Source organism: Acinonyx jubatus, chromosome A3, assembly GCF_027475565.1.
Source record: "Acinonyx jubatus isolate Ajub_Pintada_27869175 chromosome A3, VMU_Ajub_asm_v1.0, whole genome shotgun sequence".
In the NCBI taxonomy this organism is placed as follows: Eukaryota; Metazoa; Chordata; class Mammalia; order Carnivora; family Felidae; genus Acinonyx; species Acinonyx jubatus.
In genome coordinates this window covers 44,273,302-44,288,981 of record NC_069388.1, presented here as the reverse complement: position 1 = coordinate 44,288,981, position 15,680 = coordinate 44,273,302, and the positions used below count along the sequence as shown (strand labels likewise).

The window sequence follows — 15,680 nt, the reverse complement described above, 5'->3', positions numbered from 1 at the left end:
GCCAGAAAAGAGATTCAACTGAAAACTCTCAGAGCTAAAGAGACTTCAAAAAGGTGGCTGGATATAAGATCACAAGACAAAAAGTACTATTGTTCCCACATACCAAAATAAACACTTAGAACAATGAAAAAAAAAGTATCTCTTTATAATACCCAGAAAAATAGAATTTTTTTACATTTATTTATTTTTGAGAGAGAGAGAGAGACAGAGCGCAAGTGGGGGAGGGGCAGAGAGAGAAGGAGACACAGAATCCGAAGTAGGCTCCAGGCTCTGAGCTGTCAGCACAGAGCCTGACCCGGGGCTCGAACTCACAAACTGTGAGCCTAAGTCCAAGTCTTAACCGACTGAGCCACCCAGGCACTCCAATACCCAGAAAAATATAAAACAAGTAGAAACAAATCATAAATGTTCAGGACTGTATCAGTCAGGGTCTCATCAGGAAACAGATGGTATGTTCAAATTAGGATAACTGGAGGTAGGTTAAAACAAAAAGACTACTTACAAGGAGGGGGCAGGGAAACCAGTAGGGGACAGTGTAGCAGCAACTGCAAGCTAACACCACCTTAGGTGGGTGGCATGGGAGGTGCTAGTTACTGGAATCCAAAATGAGAGGGTGCTGGAGAAAAGGCCACCTTGAAAAGCTCAGAAAACTCAGTGGAGAGACCAGCCAGCTGAGGGCATCCCAATCTCACTCTCCTCCCTTCCTCTCATCAGGGTTCCCCTTTGGCCAAATACAATTAGAGTCAGAGAGTAAACAGAACAGAGCAGAGAGTAAACCTACAGGGGCAAAGTATCTGGCACAAGAAAGCTGTACGTGAAAAGCCACAAAACTTTACTGAAGAACCCGAAATAATTCAACACCACCACCACCAATTCAGAAAGCCATGTTCCTAGAAAGTCTCAATATTTCATTGTTTATTAAATTTTTTTTAATGTTTATTTATTTTTTGAGAGAGAGACAAAGACAGAGGCAGAGAGAACAAGCAGAGAAGGGGCAGAGAGAGCCAAAGACACAGAATCAGAAGCAGGCTGCAGTCTCTGAGCTGTCAGCATACAGCCTGACTTGGGGCTCAAACTCACGAACCACTAGATCATGACCTGAGCCAAAGTAGGACGCTTAACCAACTGAGCCACCCAGATGCCCCGAGAAAGTCTCAATATTTTAATTGTTGATTCTGCCTATATTGTTCTACAAAAACCACAAAGGTGCAAATAAGTTCATTTAGTAAGTATTACAAGGCTTATCTGGAAAAGGAAATATCTAATTAAAGCCAAGAGAATTTAGAAAAAAAGACAAATGAGAGAAGACTCCCCTATCAGATACCAAAGCACATAATAATACAAGAGATATCAACAAGTAAATCCACAGAACAGAAAGGAGGGTTTAAAAATAGACACAGGCATATGGAATCATGTAAAGGTGACATTTTAAGTCAGCAGGAAAATAATGAACTACTCAGCAATAAATACTTCGGAAGAATTGGCTGTGCACTAGGAAAAAAAAATTACTTGTCCAATTGACCATACACACACACACACACACAGACACACACACACACACACACACACACACACACACACAGTGCATGTAATTAATTATGTGCAAGCAAGAATGTAGGAAAGAATAAATGCCTAACTATTAACAGTAGTAATTCTTTGGGGAGCACTGGGACTTTTTTGTTTGTTTGTTTTTTGTTTTGTTTTGATTTTTTGGTGGTGGTGGTCCTGGTGGAAGGTTATTTGGAAATTTTTTTAATTTTTTAATTTTTTATTTTAGAGAGAGAGAGCATGAGTAGAGGAGAAGGGCAGAGAGACTCAGAGAGAGAATCTCAAGCAGATTCCATGCTTGGGGCAGAGCCCGATGTGGGGGTTGATCCCACAACCCTGGGATCGGGACCTGAGCTGAAATCAAGAGTCAGAACGCTCAACCAATTGAACCACCCAGGCACCCTGGTTATATGAATTTATAAAATGTGAATTTTTCATATATTCTCTGTAATATTTTAAATAGTTTAAACTGAAAAAATGGGAAACTGAAAAATCAACCAAGCAGATGATGAAGTCCTTAAAAAAAGAGGCATTCATATTAAATAAACAAAAACTAAAAAGAGGTATTGTGTGCTAATTCATGATATAAAAAGGCACAATCCAAGAAATCAATGTCTATTTTGCAATTTACCATTTCATCTCTGATCACTGCAATGCCGACTATTTGTTCTGCAACTTCAGCAACAAATGCTTTCAGTGATGTTCCATCCTGAAAAGATAAGCATATATTTTAAGGCCCTTAAAATATAACCATCAAGGTTTGTGTAAGCAGTCAGTAGTCGGCTGTAACTAACAATGACGGTCAGAGCCAACATCCTACCTTTGGACCATGTACTAAGTTAAATGTCCTCCCTGTGTTCATTGAACCCTCACTCCTATGAATATTATCATTTTCTCTATTTCACTTACCAGAAAATAAGGCTTGGGGGGCTGAGTAACATGCTGAGATTTCCAGTTAGTAAGGGCTGGATCTGTGATTCAAACCACAGTCCCTTTCACCTGGAATCTGTTTTCCTTAGCTCTGCATTAGTGGTTCTCAAATATTGTGATCCCAGGACCCCTATTCCCTGAGGACCCCAAAGAGCTTGGTTTATGTGTGTAATATCTATCTATCACTATTTTCTATATTAGAAATTAAAATTGGGAAAATTTTGATGTTGATTCATTTTTGTTGAATTTACTAATTAAAACAAAATTCAAAATTTGACAAAAATATTTAGAGAGGAGAGTAGCATTGTTTTATATTTTTTCAAATCCCTTTAATGTCTGGCTTAATGAAAGACAGCTGGATGCTCATATCTGCTTCTTCATTCAATCTGCTGCAATATGTTATTTTGGTTGAAATATACAAAAAAAATCTGTCTTCACAAAGATACAGAGCTAGAAAACAGGGAAGTATTTAAATAATCTTTCAGATAATTATGGATATTCTTCTCTGATGCTCAACAAGTGGTACTGTTTTAAAGATCAGTTGCAGGGTGCCTGGTTAAGCTTCCGACTTTGGCTCAGGTCATGATCTCACAGTTCGTGGGTTTGAGCCCCACGTCGGGCTCTGTGCTGACAGCTCAGAGCCTGGAACCTACTTCCAATTCTGTGACTCCCTCTCTCTGCCCCTCCCCCTCTCGTGCTCTGTCTCTCTCAAAAATAAATATTTAAAAAAATAAAAAAATAAAAGATCAATTGCATTGTGGAAGCTGAAACCATATCAGTAAACTTTGTATTCACGTGAGTACTTTTTACCTATGTGTGATGTTGTAACATCCTGTTTTATCTACAAAATATTGGCTCACCAAGCTTACACAGATTTTCCAAATGTTGACTTATGATAAAATATCAAAGCATCAGGGGCGCTGGGTGGCTCAGTCAGTTGAGCGTCTGACTTTGGCTCAGGTCATGATCTCACAGTTCGTGAGTTTGAGCTCCGCACTGGGCTCTGTGCTGACAGCTCAGACCCTGGAGCCTGCTTCAGATTTTGTGTCTCCCTCTCTCTGCTCCTCTCCCACTCATGCTCTGTCTCTCAATAATAAATAAATGCTAAAAAAATTAAAAGCATCACATTTGGTGACATTGCCACCAGCCTCATCAGAAAAACTTTTTAAAATTTTTGGAAGCTGTGAAGCTCATGATGAAAGATACTGATTTTCCAAAATTCTAATTTTTTTATTGAAAGCTTGGATATTATCACAGGGAACAAATACTGTCAGTTGTTCCCTTGGAGTGACAGCCTTGCGTCTTTCATTTTTAAGACAATGTCTGCCAAGTATTCGAGACCGAGACCGAATAACCATATTTTGTCTGCCAGCTGTTCTTTCAAGTAAAAGTGGTGTTCCATGAGAACAGGGGCTAGTTCTGCATGAAAATCAAACAATTGCAGAAATGCTCTTTCTTGAAACAACTAACATACTTTAGTCTGCAGTAGGAGACCTTTATGTGCACCTCGCATTTTGCCACAACAGAATATTGAAAATACAGGTACTTAAGGATTGAAATTTAATTAAGTTAGTAATTTTTACCACTTCGAGTGAAACTGGCTTTTCTTTTTCTTTTTTTATTGAAAGTTATATTGAGATAGCTGTAGCCTCACAAGTAGTTGTAAGAAATGATACAGACAGGGGCGCCTGGGTGGCTCTGTCAGCTGAGCGGCCAACTTTGGCTCAGGTCATGATCGCACGGTTAGTGGGTTTGAGCCCCATGTTGGGCTCTGTGCTGACAGCTCGGAGCCTAGAGCCTGCTTCAGATTCTATATCTCCTTCTCTTTCTGCCCCTCCCCTGCTTGCACTCTGTCTCTGTCTCTCTCTCAAAAACAAATAAATGTTTTTTTAAAAAAAAAGAAATACAGAGAAATTCCTTCTACACTTTGCCCGGTATCCTGTCATAGTAAGATTCTGCAAAACTCTAGCATAATATGACAAGCAGGGAATGCACATTGATGTGTGTGTGTGTGTATCAAGTTCTACACAATTTTATCCATGTGTAGGTTCATATATCCACCAGTACAGTTCCAACAAAAGATCCCTTGAATTACCTTGCTATAACCACACCCATCTACTTTCTGCCTTCCTCTGGCCCTTAACCTGTGGCAACAAATAATCTCTTCTCCATTTCTAAAACTGAGTTATTTCAAACATGTAATGTAAGTGGAATCATACAATATGTAACCTTTAGGGCTTGGCTTCCCCCCACCCCAACTCAGCATAATTCTTTGCAGATTCATCCAAGCTGATGAATAAACCTACAGTTCATTCCTTTGTATTGTTAAGTACTATTCCATGGCATGGACACGTCACAGTTTACCCATTCACCTGTTGCAGGACATCTGGGCTGATTCTGACAGCTTATGAACATTCGCGTATAAGACTTCACTTCTCTGGGATAAATGCCCAGGAGTGCAATTACTAGGTCATATGGTTGCTGCATTTTTAGTTTTTATAGAAATAGCCAAAATGTCTCCCAGAGCATGGTAGCATTTTACATTCCCACTGGCAACATGTGAATGATCCTGTTTCCCTGCATCCTCCCCAGTATCTAGTGGTACCACTCTTTTTGTTTTGGCCATTGTGTTGCTGTGCAACGATGCCCTCACTAGATTTTCTTTTCCTGATGTTAACATGAGTGAATGGCGATGAAGAACTCAACGAACTCTGGTGCCGCTGCTTTGATTCACACTGAGACTCCCAAGGCTGTGCTCACCACTGCGTTTGCACCATTGGTGTGAAGATCAATACAGTGGAAAAGGAAAATACTTTCTTATTCATATTACAGAAACAATTTTTTTTGTTACTTCATGGACGCCCCTGACAATTTATGTCTCAGAGGCCCCTATGGCTCCTTAAACCACATTTCGAGAAACAGGGCACTACATCACACTGCATTAGCAGGCCAGGAGGGAAGTAGCAAAAAAAGAAAAAAGAAAAAACAAACAGATCAAGACAAACCAAAACAAAAAACATGTTCTGGAGAGAAGTTTTCTTTTAACCTGCTACCTTATCAAATACTTGTTTGATAAATATTAAATATTTCACTGTGTTCAGGTGTTAGGTGTCTCCCTCTGGATGACTTAAAACTTAAAGTGCTTATTCAAAAGATCCAATAGCTGGAAACCTTCCCAAATGACAGTGGAAGGAAGAAATAAATTGTGGAATATTCATGCAATGAAATACTTTACACCACAATATGTGTGAGTCTCACATGTTGCTGAGCAATAAAAGCCTGATATCAGAGCACATACGGTACAATCCCTTCAAATAAAGTTCAAAAACAGGCATAACTAATTTATAATCTTAGAAGTCAAGGTGGTATTAACATGAGGAGAAAGTAACTGAATGGGAGCATGAGAGGAACTTCAGGCAGGCTGGGTTAGTCTTCAGGCAGGGGTTAGTCTGTTTCCTGAAACAGGAGCTCATTACATGGTGTATTTGAATTGTAAAATCTATCAAGCTGTTCATTGGTTATAGCTCAATAAGACTTTTTTTTTTTAAATAAAATTTATCAAAAATGTAACAGCATTTCTCCAACTACATGTGCTGTTCCATGTCTGGTTAAGTTAACTGTCATGGTCCTCAAGAAAGCAGTGTTAACATAAGGACTCCTAGAAAGAGAACCCAACATTTGTCATACAAGATCTTTCCTAGCTCATCCATTCCCTGAGGACATAGCCAGCTCAACAAAAAAAACCCCTCTAGACAGAATCACCATCCAGTAGGGTCAAATGGAGTTCCATCAGACTGGATGGGTCTGATATCCAGTGTTGCTGGTTAAGCACCAAGCACCACAGGTTCCTGAGCTACCATTCCGAAACCTCAGTCAGATCTTCCTATTCCAAGCCCTGAGATCTATCCTGTTTCAGGATACTTGTCTGGATCAAGTCCAAATTTTCTATCTCTGTGATAAAGATTTAGAATATCTGACCAGCACTCTGCCTTGGGGCCACCAGTGAGGAGAACACCCTCACTTTCTTAAACCCCAGTTTCCCAGGTTTTCTTTTCTTGCTCCCATCTTCCAACTCCACCTCTGCCTCCCCACCACACAATTCTCCAACTGAGATCCAAGGAAACCTCAAGGCTGAAACTACATGGGTCATAATGGTCCCATATCACGAGGGAAAGGAAGCCAATCGGGTCATAGTAGGTACTTACAGGGTCTCTGTGAGCCTCATTGTATTGCTTTAAATCCTCCAATATACTTTTATTCAGCATGAGAGTGCTAACAAGGTTTTCAACACCAGGAGTATCCGACAAAGAGGCTAATCTTATTTTAATAGACCTGGATGAGGAGAGATACTTTTTTTTAGGTTAAGGTACTAAAATACATATCCTCCCCCTCAAAATGAACAGAATTATAATGTATTACATATATGTAAAATAATATTCAGCAAAAATGTTCATGTAACATTAGCATTTGATTAATTATAAAAGTAACTCATTTCATTCTAGAAATGTATTTTCATTAACCAGAGAGAACACAAAGTTACACTCTAGATGTATTTATTTTGAAATGTTCCATCCAGTGTAAGATGGAAACATAGGAAGATCCTGAATTCATCTCCTCCCACAGACACACCAAATGTACTGCTACATATGGAATAATTCCCTCTGCAAAAGACCTCAAAATTAGCTGAATGGCTCCTTCACAACAAACAATAAAGGGCCACATCAAGATGGTAGAAGAGGCAGAGATTCAGTCTTGCCAAAAAACCTCACCCTAGCACAGTGACCCATGATTGGGAGAGATCTCACAAATATGGAGCTGCTATTTACCCTCTCTCTGCCTCGCTAAAACTCTGAGGGGTGCAGTCCACACAGGGGGCTCTCTTTGATCACTTGGGTCTGGGAGCCAGGGAGGCTTGTGTTCTTGGGTCCCATGGGGCTGTAACAATCACAGAGGCAGTTCTTGGCAGGCTACCACCCCTAGGGCACTGCACAGGTTGCAGACTGAAACACACCCTGGTCTTCCTGTGAAAAAGGCCTATGTACTTGTCCTGGAGTTGCAGCCTGAGGGGCAGGCCTCAGGTTTGCTACACATCTAGCAGATATGGAGTGTCCAAAGAAAGTAGGCCAGAGGGTGCCAACTTTGTGCTCTCCCTTAGCTTTGCTACAGCTTGCCAGTAACTCCCAGAAGAGAGCTTATACATTTGTCTGAAGCCCCCAAATTTTTAAATATCACCCAAGATGCAGCTCCAGGTCACCTGATCTGGAGATGAGCAGGATTTATGACTGTAGTGCCACAGAACTGTATATATTTGAATACTTTGAAAGCTGCTGCATGAAGGTCTGGCTTAGAATCAGCCTGGAAGTAGGTGCTGAATGAATGCTCTCTTTGAAACATGGACAGCCTTGGTACTCTCTCAATAAATGGGACATATCACGAATAAATCAGGCTGCTTAGACAATCACAAAGGATAGAGAAACAACCAAGAGCTAGGACAAGTTTAAACAATAGGCTCCTCCTTCCCTCCTTTAAGATTGGGAAAGGTAGCTGTTTTGCCTAACACATAGAAGCAAACACAGAGAGTCAAACGAAATGAGTAAACAGAAATATATTTCTTTGTTTCTTTTTTCTTTTTTTAATATGAAATTTATTGTCAAATTGGTTTCCATACAACACCCAGTGCTCATCCCAACAGGTGCCCTCCTCAATACCCATCACCCACCCTCCCCTAACTCCCACCCCCCATCAACCATCAGATTGTTCTCAGTTTTTAAGAGTCTCTTATGGTTTGGCTCCCTCCCTCTCTAACTTTTTGTTTCCTTCCCCTCCGCCATGGTCTTCTGTTAAGTTTCTCAGGATCCATACAGGAGTGAAAACATATGGTATCTGTCTTTCTCTGTATGACTTATTTCACTTAGTATAACACTCTCCAGTTCCATCCATGTTGCTACAAAAGGCCATATTTCATTCTTTCTCATTGCCATGTAGTATTCCATTGTGTATATAAGAACTCACCAAACTCCACACCCGAAAAACAAATAATCCAGTGAAGAAATGGGCAGAAAACATGAAAAGACACTTCTCTAAAGAAGACATCCAGATGGCCAACAGGCATATGAAATATGCTCACTGTCGCTCCTCATCAGGGAAATACAAATAAAAACCACACTCAGATACCACCTCACACCAGTCAGAGTGGCTAAAATGAACAAATCAGGAGACTATAAATGTTAGAGAGGATGTGGAGAAATGGGAACTCTCTTGCACTGTTGGTGGGAATGCAAACTCGTGCAGCCTCTCTGGAAAACAGTGTGGAGGTTCCTCAAAAAATTAAAAATAGATCTACCCTATGACCCAGCAATAGCACTGCTAGGAATTTACCCAAGGGATACAGGAGTGCTCATGCATAGGGGCACTTGTACCCCAAAGTTTATAGCAGCACTTTCAACAATAGCCAAATTATGGAAACAGCCTAAATGTCCATCAACAGATGAATGGATAAAGAAATATGTTTCAAATGGAAGAACAAGATAAAACCTCAGAAAAAATCTTAATGAAATGAAGATAAGTAACTTACCTGATTAAGAGTTCAAAATAATGGTCATAAGGATGCTCACCAAAAATGGGAGAAATATGAATGACCACAGTGAGAACTTCCACAGAGAGAGGAAATACAAGGAAGTACCAACCAGAAGTCACAGAGCTGAAGAATACATTAAATGAAAAATACACGAGAGGGGGTTACTAGCAGACTAGATGAAGCAGAAGAAAGAATCAGTGATCCAGCAGACAGGGCAGTGGAACTCATCTACACAGAGCAGGGAAGAGAAAAAGGAATGTAAAAGTGAAGACAGGCTAAGGGTACCCATGGGACAACATCAAGCAGAAAACCATTCACACTATTGGAGTCCCAGAAGAAGAGAGAGAGAGACAAGGGCAAAAAATGTATTTGAAGAAACCATGGCTGAGAACTTCCCTAACCTGGGGAAGAAAACAGACATGAAGATCCAGGAAGCACAGAGTGTTCCAAATAAGATGAACTCAAAAAGATCCACACTAATAAATATAATTAGAATGTCAAAAGTTAAAGATAAAGAGAGAATCTTAAGAGCAGGAAGAAAACAACAACTTGTTCTGTAGAAGGGAACCACCCTAAGACTATTAGCAGAATTTTCAGCAGAGTCTTTACAGGCTGGAAGGCAGTGCCAGGATACATACAAAGTAATGAAAGGAACACACTTCCAACCAAGAAGACTCTGCCCACCAACGCTGTTACTCAGAATTAAGAGATGAAGAGTTTCCCAGACAAGTAAAAACTAAAGGAGTTCATCACCACTAAACTGGCCTTACAAGAAATGTCAGAAAGGGCACTAATTAGAAACTAGAAAACATATGAAAGTATAAATCTCACTGGTAAAAGTAAATATATAGTAAAGGTAGTGAATTAATCACTTGCAAAGCTAGTATGAAAGTTAAAAAAAAAAAGTAGTAAAAATAACTATAGCTTCAATTATTAGTTAAGGGATACACAAAGTAAGATGTAAAATGTGACCTCAAAAACACAAAACATGGGGGTGGAGTGAGTAAAAATGTAGTCCTTTAGAATGTGTTCAAACTTAAATTGCTATCAACTTAAAATAGACTATTTTATATTATATATATGCATATATATAAATAGTGCCCTTCTTTTCAGCTTAAAGGAATCTGTTTACATCTTGTCTATAAGAGACTCACTTCAGACATAAAGACATACAGACTGAAAGTGAAGGGATAGAAAAAGATATTCCATGCAAATAGAAGCTAAAAGAAAGCTAGGGTTATATCAGACAAGGCTATAGCTATATCACACAAAACAGGCTTTAAAACAAAGACTAAACTAAAAGACAAAGACATGGGGGTGCCTGGGTGGCTCAGTCACTTAAGCGTCAGACTACAGCTCAGGTCATGATCTCATGGTTTGTGGGTTTGAGTCTCGCATTGGGCTCTGTGCTGACAGCTCAGAGCCTGTAGCCTGCTAAGAATTTCTGTGCCTCCCTCTCTCTCTGACCCTCCCTGCTCATGCTCTGCATCTCTCTGTCTCAAAAATAAATAAACATTAAAAAATTTAATAAAAAAGATAAAGATGGGCATTAAATAATGATAAAGAGATAAATATTTATGTGTATAGTATAGGAGCACATAAATGGGAGAGATTTATAGCAATACAATAGCAGGGGACTTTAATATCCTACTACATCACTGGATAGATCATCCAGACAGAAAATAAAAAAGGAAACAGCAGGCTTAAGTGACTTATTAGACCATGTGGACTTAACATACAGATATACAAAACATTTCATCCAAAAGCAGCAGAATATCCATTCTTCTCAAGTGCATCTGGAACACTCTCCAGAATGGATCATATGTTAGGCTACAAAACAAATTTAAATAAATGTAAGAAGACTGAAATCATATCAAGCATCTTTCCAACCACACTGGTATGAAACAACAAAGCTATTACAAGAAAAAAACTGGAAAAATCACTAATATGTGGAGATTAAACAACATGCTGCTGGACAACAAATGAGTCAACAAACAGACCAAAAGGCAAGTTTAAAAATACCTTAAGAGAAATGAAAATTAAAATACATCATACCAAAATCTACTGAATGCAGCAAAAATAGTTCTTAGAGGAAGTACATGGTGATATAGGCCTACCTCAAAAAACAAGAAAAATCTCAAATAAACAATCTATCTAACTTACACCTAAAGGAACTAGAAGAAGAACATATGAAGCCCGAAGTTAATAGAAGAAAGGAAGTCACAAAGATCAGAGCAGAAATAAATGAAATGGAGACTAAAAAGACAATAGAAGACATCAATGAAATGAAGAGCTGATTCTTTAAAAAGATAAACCTTTAGCTCAGCCTACCAAGAAAAAAAGAGAGGGCTCAAGTAAGTAAAATCAGAAATGAAAGAATATGAATAATTACATGCCAACAAATTGGACAACCTAGAAGAAATGGATAAATTACAGGAAACATATACTCTTCCAAGACTGGATCATGAAGAAATAGAAAATCTTAATAGATCAGTAGTGAGGAAATTGAATTAGTAATGAAAAACTTCCCAACAAACAAAAAGTCAAGGGCCAGACAGTTTCACTGTGAATTCTACCAAACATGCAAAGAAGATTTAATACCAATCCTCAAACTCTTCCAAAAAATTGAAGAGAAGGGGATATTTCCAAACTCATTTTAGGAGGCAAGCATTACCTGGTACCAAAACTAGACAAAGACACCACAAAAATAGAAAATTAAGGGCCAATATCCTTGATAAACATAGATGAAAAAATCCTCAACAAACTATTAGCAAACTGAATTCAACAATACATTAAGAAGACCACACACCATGATCAAGGGGGACTTACTCCAGGGAGGCAAGAATAGTTCAATGTCCACAAATCAAATCAATCAATGTGATACACCACATTAACAAAATGAAAGACAAAAATCATACAATCATTTCAATAGATGCAGAAAAGCGTATAACAAAATTCAATATCCATTCATGATAAACTCTCAACAAAGTAGGCATAGAGGGAGCATACCTCAACATAATAAAGGCCATAAATGACAAACCCACAGCTAAGATCATACTCAGTGGTGTAAAACTGTCCTCTAAGATCAGGAACAAGACAAGAATGCCTACACTCACCATTTTTATTAAATACAGTGCTATAAGTCCTAGGCAGAGCAATTAGGCAAGAAGAAGAAATAAAAGACATCCAAATTGGAAAGGAAGAAGTGAAACTCACTATTTGCAGATGACATTATTTTACATATGGAAAGTCCTAAAGACTTCCCCCCAAAACTGCTAGAACTAATAAACAAATTCAGTAAAGTTACAGGATACAAATTCGCTACACAAAAATCTATTGCATTTCTATACACTAACAATGAACTATCAGAAAAATTAAGAAAACTATCCAATTTACAATTGCATCAAAAGAATAAAATACCTAAGAATAAATTTAACCAAGGAAGTGAAAGACCAGCACACTGAGAATTATAATACATAGATGAAAGAAATTGAAGTCACAAATAAATGGGAAGTATTCCCATGCTCATGAATTGGAAGAATCAATATTGTTAAAATGTCTTTATTACCCAGAGAAATATACGGATTCAGTGCAATCCCTAAGAAAATTACAATGGCATTTTTCATAGAAATAGAACAAATATTCCTAAAATTTGTATGGAATCACAAAAGGCCCTAAATAGCCAAAGCAACCTTGAGAAAGAATAAAGCCAGAAGCATCATGCTCCCTGATTTCAAACTGTATTACAAAATAACAGTAATCACAAAAGTATAGTATTGGCATAAAACAGACACATAGATTAATGGAACAGAATTGATTTCCCAGAAATAAACACATGCTTACATGATCAATTAATATGTGACAAAGGAAGGCAAGAACACACAAAAATCAACACAAAACGCATTAAAGACTTTAATGTAAGACGAAACCATAAAACTCCTAGAAGAGAACATACATGGTAAGCTCCTTGACACTGGACTTGGCAATGATATATTGGAACTGAATACAAAAGGAAAGGCAACAAAGTCAAAGAATAAACAAGTGGGAATACGTGAAATTAAAAATCTTCTGCAGAGCAAAGGAAATCACCAACAAAATGACAGGCAATCTACTGAAGGGAGAAAATATATATCTGATAGGAAATTATATATCTGATGAGGGGTGAATATTCAAAATATATAAAGAATTCATGCAACTCAATAGCAAAAAAATAATAATCATCTGATTTAAAAATGGGCAGATGATCTGAACATACATTTTTCCAAAGAAGACAGATGATCAACAGATACATGCAAATCAAAACCACAGTAAGATATCACCTCACACCTATTAGGAGGCCTATTATAGAAGAAAAGAAAAAAAAAGAAAAGAAAAGAAAAGAAGAGAAAAGAAAGGAAAAGAAAAGAAAGAAAAGGAAAGAAAAAAGAAAAGAAAAAAGAAAAGAAAGAAAAGAGAAAAGAAAAGAAAAATAAATAACAAGTGTTGGTGAGGTTGCAGAGAAAAGGGATCACTCATGCACTATTGATGGGAATGTTAATTGATGCAGCTGCTATGGAAAACATTGTAGAGGTTCCTCAAAAAATTACAAATAAAACTACATATAATCCAGCAATTCTACCTCTGGGTGCTTATTCAAAGAAAATGGGGACACTAACTCAAAGGGATATATGCACCCTATGTTCACTGCAGCATTATTTATAATGGTCAGGATATGGAAACAAGTATCTATTGATGGATGGATGGATAAAGAGGATGTGGTGTGTATATACAATGGAATACTACTTAGCCATAAAGAATAATGTAATCTGGCCACTTGCAACAGCATGGATGGATCTTGAGGGTGTTATGTTAAGTGCAATAAGTCAGAGAAAGACAAATATTGTATGCTTTAACTTATTTGTGGAATCTAAAAACCAAAACAAAGAAACAAAACTCAAAGATACAGAGAACTGAAAAGTGGTTGCCGGAGGGGAAGGGGTTGGGAGTTGGTAAAATGGGTGAAGGGTGTCAAAAGGCACAAACTTCCAGTTACAAAATAAAAGTCATGGGCATGTAATGAACGGCACTGTGACCATACTCAACAAGACTGCAGTGCATATTTAAAAGCTGCCAGAGGGTAAATCTTAAAAGTTCTCATTACAAGAAAACAAAAAGTATAATTCTGCATGCTGATGGATGGGAATTGGACTTACTGTGGTGATCATTTCACAGTGCATACAAATACCAAATCATTATGTTGTACACTTGAAACTAATATAATGTTGCATCAACTATACCTCAAAAAAAAAGATGACAGACATAAAAATAATAATAGTTGAGATCATGCTTTATTTCATATTTACTTCATGTGTAAAGTCAAATTCTTCCCCAAATGTTGAAAGTATGTTAAGAAGTGGGGTGCCTGGGTGGCTCATTCAGTTAAGCACCTGACTCTTGGTTTCGGCTCAGGTCATGATCTCACAGCTTCATGGGTTCAAGACCCACATTGGGCTCTGCATTGGTGGTGCGGAGCCTGCTTGGGATTCTCTCTCTCTCTGCCCCTCCCCCACTTGTGCTGACTCTCTCTCAAAATAAATATATAAATTAAAAAAATTAAAACAAAATAAAGTGTGTTAAAAACTTAAGAGATGACATTGAACCTGGGCTGGCTTCATGAGTCTTTAAATTCCTAATGATTTAATCTTTGATTTTGTGTTTTTACATGAAGTCAAGAAGACAATGGAGCGTGTCCAGGGGTTTGATGCCACAGCTCATGCATGGTACCTACCTCCCACCATCGCTCCATGGCTTCTCTCCCACTTGTTTCCTGCCTCCAGAACCTTGGGCCCCGCAGGGCCTCCCCATCCCTGCCCCGTGACTACTGTGGCCCTCTGACAGAAGTGACAACTGGATTGCATTGGTGGGGGAGGCCCACATGCAGCCATTATGCTCTACCTTCATGGGGTCCTGGACACAGGCATGGGGAGGGTGGAGTATCAGGTACAAGCCCCATTGAGTCTCTAGTTAGAGCAAGCTAGTGGTCATGATCACCCAGGGCAGGCAGTGCCATGGGTGCTCAGCTGGCAACTCAGTGTGGATCTTGCCTGCCCCTCACCCAAGTACTTTGTGCAGCCAAGTGCAGAGGTTGCAGGCCACTGGAGAATGCCTACTTGCCTCTGGTTGGAGTGGCGAGCCCATGGGAAGATGACTTCTCCATCTAAAGATGCGCTGCATATTATATAGCTGGCCTGGCACTGAATGCTCTCCAGTCACTAGGGTGTTATTACTAAATAAAGGAGTGCTGTTCCTCCTCCCATTAATAAAGTGACATATTCTAATCCACTTAGTTGTCAATTACAGTGAATATTTTGTGCTTAAATTTTAATGCATGCTTCCATATAGCATGACAGGTAGCATATTTACAAAGAACAATCTACATCTATAATTAACTGATATAAAGATGATCAATTAATATAACCTTAATAATATAAATATTTTGAGCAATTTTTAAGTGAAGGATAAGAACTTTGTTCTGATATGGCCACCTTATGCCAAGATCTAATTCAGAAGGATTATGTAAAAAACAACACCACAAAAATACAGGAAAATACTCAAGGAAATGAAGACCATATGGCCACACAAAACC

The 15,680-nt window shown here is 38.5% G+C and overlaps 1 protein-coding gene across 8 annotated transcripts in view; it reads right to left on the bottom strand.

The window, feature by feature from the left end:
• The window catches only part of CFAP61 (cilia and flagella associated protein 61), a 278,182-nt gene that overhangs the window by 150,540 nt on the left and 111,962 nt on the right, over positions 1–15,680 (bottom strand). For 7 of the 8 annotated variants that reach the window (XR_008289225.1, XM_053200304.1, XM_027069482.2 and 4 more), the window contains 2 exons: positions 6,684–6,810; positions 2,180–2,257 (listed from right to left, as the gene is read on the bottom strand). Coding sequence is in view for 7 of the 8 variants with exons in the window: in XM_053200304.1 (XP_053056279.1) it covers positions 2,180–2,257; positions 6,684–6,810 (205 nt within the window). In the remaining variant the exon portion in view is untranslated. The remainder of the gene's footprint in view (positions 1–2,179; positions 2,258–6,683; positions 6,811–15,680) is intronic. The other variant, XM_015071100.3, reaches the window with a different exon arrangement.